The 5,406-nt window shown below is 44.5% G+C and overlaps 1 protein-coding gene across 1 annotated transcript in view; it reads left to right on the forward strand.

Moving 5' to 3' along the window:
• The window catches only part of NDUFAF7 (NADH:ubiquinone oxidoreductase complex assembly factor 7), a 15,999-nt gene that overhangs the window by 337 nt on the left and 10,256 nt on the right, over nucleotides 1-5,406 (forward strand). The window contains exons 2-4 of the mRNA XM_045287029.1: nucleotides 114-282; nucleotides 2,591-2,671; nucleotides 3,712-3,822. Of these exons, the coding sequence (XP_045142964.1) occupies nucleotides 114-282; nucleotides 2,591-2,671; nucleotides 3,712-3,822 (361 nt within the window). The remainder of the gene's footprint in view (nucleotides 1-113; nucleotides 283-2,590; nucleotides 2,672-3,711; nucleotides 3,823-5,406) is intronic.

Consider the following 5,406-nt stretch of genomic DNA (forward strand, 5'->3'; position numbering starts at 1 on the left):
GTGGGGCCCGAGCGCTCCTGGAGGTCGCGCTCCCACGTTGGGGCACGATGAAGGGGTGCATGGCCCCTGTCAACACTAAGATTGCTCATGGGTTCTGTGTGATGCTGTCTTTCCCTAGTCATTCCCCGCCTTTGGAGAGGCCGAAGCTTCAGCTCGGGCGAAGAGCCGGCCGCAAACAGCCCGGTGACTCCGATGCTGCGGCATCTTACGTACAAAATCAAGTCGACTGGCCCCATCACGGTGGCCGAGTACATGAAGGAAGTCTTGACCAACCCCGCCAAGGTAGGGAGGGGCCCGGGGCCGGAGGACCCGAGTTCTAGGATGTGCGACGCGTGGGCCGCCGAAGCAGAGTCAGTGGCGTCCGGGGGTCCCCACCGTGAGCAGTCGGGTACTTCCCCCTGGGAATGGATAATCTCAACGGGGTTGGATCTCTTTGGTCGGCCACTGCCTCGGAAGAAGTACACTTTGCATGCTGCTCCCTAAAACGGGATGGTGAGATTTTTGGACATATTATCAGGGAAGAAGGAAGACCCCCAAGATGGACTGACACAGTGCCTGCAACAAAGGGCTCAAACATAACAATTGTGAGGCTGGAGCAGTGTTTCCTTCTGTTGTCCGAACGTGGGGTCCCCAGAGTCAGAACTCACAACAATGTGTGGAGAGCAGATTGCAGGGGAAAAGGATTGGGAGTCAGTGGAAATGACGGTGGCTTATCATTGAAGTGGAGTGAGGAGTGGGTGGTTTTAGATCTCCATCTTGCCCAGACAGGAATAACTCGTGGATTCGTTGGGAAAGGATGAAGGGGAAAAGCACGAATGACTCTTAGATGTTCCACTCGAGTAACTAGCTGGTGGTACCTTTTGCCGAGACAGTGAAGGTGGCGAGGAGCAGGTTTAGAGATGTAAAAATGGGAGTGCCGGGGCTATTTGACGTCTAACTTTATGAGGAAGGAGAATCGAGATCAACCACCTATAAGGCTGATTTCCATGAGATGAAGGGCAACCGTAGCGTCTCTCTCCAACCTCTACCAGTTCCGGCACAGCACGCTCTCCTCCGGCACTACTTGTCCCGGGCTGGATGATGTGTTGTAGTGGACACCCAACTCACCTACTCATGCTGATGAGGCCTGTGAGGGAAGTAGCGGGTTACAATTCAGAAATAACTAGGGGTTATATTCTTCAACCAAGACAGCCTCTTTTTGCCCTCTGCTGCTGGGTCCTCAAAAACCCTCACTGCCACCTAGCTGACTCCAACACAGGAATGTGCATCAGGAGCTGCAGGTACATTGTGCACTTAATGACACAAGTGGGTATAGTGGGCAGTTGCCTATCAGAGTCCGGAGCTTGGGAGAGAGATTAGATATGCTTATATAAATTTGGGGATTAACAAGTAGATGGTGTTTAAAGCCAAGGGACCTGGGAGATCGTATTTAGAGGAAAGAAGGATTTCTAGGGCTAAGCCTTGAGGTGTTCAACCAGTAACATGTAAAGTAGAGCTTCTTCACTTGGGGATCCTTGAATAGAAATCAGGGCGTTTAAGAGGTTCTTGTTATTGTACCTCTGTTTTCATTAGCATGTAACTGAAATAGAGCATTTCTTCTAACAGGGACATAGGCCACAGCCGGTAGCAATGCATGTGACTTTGTCATCTGTGGGAATCACTGCTATTGATCACACTATAATGATCATACCCCAAACCCAGGCAAACCCACTGCCGTCAGGTTGATAGTGACTCTTGGCGACAGACACTAGCTGGCAGAGAAAGAAGAACCACATCTGTAGCATCGCTAACGCTGTACGTCTTTACAGGAACAGAAAGTCTCCATTTTCCCCTATGGAGTATGTGAGGTTAGCTAGATAAAGGGGCCTGAGGAATGTAGCACATTTCTTCACCGATAATTCTTGAGTGTTTCCTGAAGTTTCGGTGTTATGCTAACAGATGGGAAATAAAGTTGAGTAAGACAGTACTTCCCCCAAATAACTTTGCCCACTGATGAAGATTAGACATGCACGGGGTCTTCAGAAAGTTCATGGGAAAATTCCATTATCTTTTCATTCTAGTTTTCCACAAACTTTATGAAGCCCCCTTATATAAGCACGGGAACAAAAAGAGTGCTTGGTTTGGTCTGAGGCTGGAGGCCAAGGTCAGTGAAGGTTTCCCAGCTGCCTGGCTTTTGTACCTACTCAAAGGACGAGCATGTGATTGGCAGGGAAGACTGGAAAGGGCGATTATCATACAGAAGAGATTATCATACACATTAATCTCATAGTTAATGTGTTTTCACAAAGCGAACATTCCCACGTAATCAACATGCAGTCAAGACGGCCAAGGTGAGGCAGAAAGTGTGAGGAAGGGGAGGGGAGGCTGGAGGTGTGGGCGGGGTCTGCCGAGCTGGGGGTGGGGCGTGAGGCTGTGATGACAGATGAGTAGTGATGCTGTGTTTGTCTTGCGTATTTAGAAGAGGGGATGCCTTACTAAAAACTCATTTATTCCTAGTGTATGTAAGTAAGATTTTTTGGAGGGGGTGGTTTCAGGAAAACCTTATGAGGAAATTAATTGTCTTTTTCCATTTTATTTTTTTTTTACTTAGGGCTACTATGTACACCGGGACATGTTAGGGGAAAAAGGCGATTTCATTACTTCACCTGAAATAAGTCAGATCTTTGGGGAGGTAATGTTCAGTGTAAACTATGAAAAAAACCCTCGTATTGTAAACCTTAGAGAACATGTCGTTATATTGTTCTCTCCTTTGTTGTGTGTCTGATTCATCAAACCTTTTAATGTTACCGTAGTTTATGTACAGAAGGGGGAGAGGCCACAGAAAGAAATTTCAGAGAAGACGTGTAAAGTCGACGTTTCACTGAAGTGAAGGAAATGGGGAGATGGGAGAACAGGGGAAGAGGAGAGTACGATGAAATATGACTGGAAGCACAGAAGCAAAAGGGAAGGTGAAGAAAGAGTGAGCGCATCAATGCTAAAAAGAGAGAGGTGGTAGAAAAAGAATGCTGAGAAATGAGTAAAATCAAGATGAGCCCTAAGGAGGGCACCCAGACTGCAGCCATACTTATGTTGAAATCTTCATTAAGGAACTTGGAGTTTTGAGGGGATTCTAGTTCATTTATTTATGTTCATCTTTGTGCCTGACCAGTTTAGGAGTAGAAAGTGGTGCATGGGAGAAAGGAGAATCTTAAGTATTGAAAATCATGAATTATACTTAAAAAGGAAAACCACACTCCCTGCTGTAGAATTGACTCCACCTCCTGGCCACCCCATAGGACAGGGCAGAACTGCTGGTCGGTTTCTGAAACGGACTCTTTGCAGGAGTCAAAAGCTGCTGCTCTCTCCCAGTTCTACCTCAGAGCCATGTAATGCCATGGATATGACAAAATGATGTCTTCCACATTCGTTTCCTTCCAAATGATAGCGCCTCTCTGTCAATGATGCCTTCTTGTCTGTGTTCAAGGGACCTTTTATAGCATAGGTTGACTTTCAACCAGTGTGGTGGTTACCAGGTGTTCTTAGTGGTGTTTGTTGTGACATAGTCCCAGTTAAATTTGTGTGTGTGTGTGTGTGTGTGTGTGTGTACAAACATATTAAGTAACGTACCTTGTAGAGGCTTATAAACATTTTCCATTGCACATATAAGGCAAATTTATGTGGGCTATTATATTGTGGTATACTTTATGATACCCTAATTTTCCCTTTTCACAGCTGCTAGGGATATGGTTCGTTAGTGAATGGATGGCTACTGGGAAAAACTCAGCTTTCCAGCTGGTGGAACTGGGACCAGGCAGGGGAACCCTCACTGGAGACATTTTGAGGGTAGGTAATAAAAGAATGCCTTAAGGTGTCAATAAGATGAACCCACCTACTTCTGTCTGTAAATGTCATGGATTTCTTTGGCTAGCAGTGCTGCCTCTTTGGTCTCCTGTCTCTTGGCTAAAATATCATGTTAGAACGCCACACTTGTTGTCTGCAAGCTAGAAACAGGGAGAGGAATGTGAGAGCAGAGTGTAGACTGTTTAGGTCATAGGGGAGGATATATTCACCTTCTGAGTTGGAGAAGAGAATTGTAATGACACAAAAAGCAGGAACTGTAAGGGGAAAGAAGAAGTGCATAAAGATTCGGAGCCTGTGGTTTTCATAGATACCATAAAGAGAGGACAAGGAGAGTGGGGGAAGGTGCAACCAACAGACACGTAGTCATTTGAATGTATAAAGGACTGCTTTCAAGCAATCAGATAATAAATAGCTAAATAAATGGGGCTTTCATAAATTTGGAAATCCAAATGGCCAATAAAAACAAAAAATATTTAGCTTCATTGGTGAACAAAATAATGAAAATTAAAATCACAGTGAGACCCCGCTGCACTCTCACTGTCCCGTATTAGGGACAATTGGAAAGGCTGGCTACACCAAGAAATGGTGAGGATGGGAGGTGTGAAGCAGTGGGAACTTTCATAAACTTGTTTGCAAGAAGGTAATTTGGTAGAACCGCTTTGAAAAGTCCTCTTTGAAAAGTTAGTGGGACGTCACCCACTAACATCAATGTTACCTTTACTGCGTGACCCAGTTCTTTCACGGATAAACATATGCCATAGAAAAATTGGTGCATATCTACATCAGGGGACACATACAAGAATGTGGCAGCATGATTTAGAATAATAAAAACTAGAAAACAACCCAAGGACCTACGAGTTGGGGAATGGATAAATACGGTGTGTTCTAGTCCTGCAAACAAAAAGCCAGACTCACTGCCTTGAGCTGATGCCAACTCGCTGCCACCTAGAGACTGTCACTCATTACGGGAGTAGAAAGCCGTCTTTCTGCTGAGAGGGGCTGGTGGATTTGATATTTGAGCCTGTTGTTCGCAGCCCAGTGCATCACCACTGTACCAGCACAACTGTGAAAATGCATGGACTTTAGCAGAACACAGTAATAAAATGTGGGATCTGAAATGGAGTGAAAAAAGCTGTGTACAAAAAACTTCCTATTATAGACCGTATTTGTATAAATTAAAATTAAATCAGCATGTAGTACTATGTTTGGTGCTGCAAATGTAGGCAGGCACAAATGAAAGAGAAGCCAACTTGAAGTTCAGCATGGTGATACCTGAGGATAGGTAGAGAAGTCACAGGAAAGTCACGCTGAAAAGAAGGGCATGCCCCATCTCTGTAACCAGGTAGCAAGTATTCTTCTGTGTATTATTTTTCTATCAAGTGACCTAATATTAAAAAGAAAAACATTAAAAGGGGACATATTAGTCGTATGTAATAAATAATGCTATTAAACATTTTAAATTTATTTTGGAACCCATCAGTCTTTTTTAGTTCATTTTTCATGTACCTGGAAATTCAGTGTAAAAAAAAAATTCAATTGTGGTTTCCCGATGTTTACAGATTAAGA

This window comes from Echinops telfairi, unplaced genomic scaffold (genome assembly GCF_000313985.2).
Source record: "Echinops telfairi isolate 266 unplaced genomic scaffold, ASM31398v2 ScPeMD7_10;HRSCAF=50, whole genome shotgun sequence".
NCBI classification, from domain to species: Eukaryota; Metazoa; Chordata; class Mammalia; order Afrosoricida; family Tenrecidae; genus Echinops; species Echinops telfairi.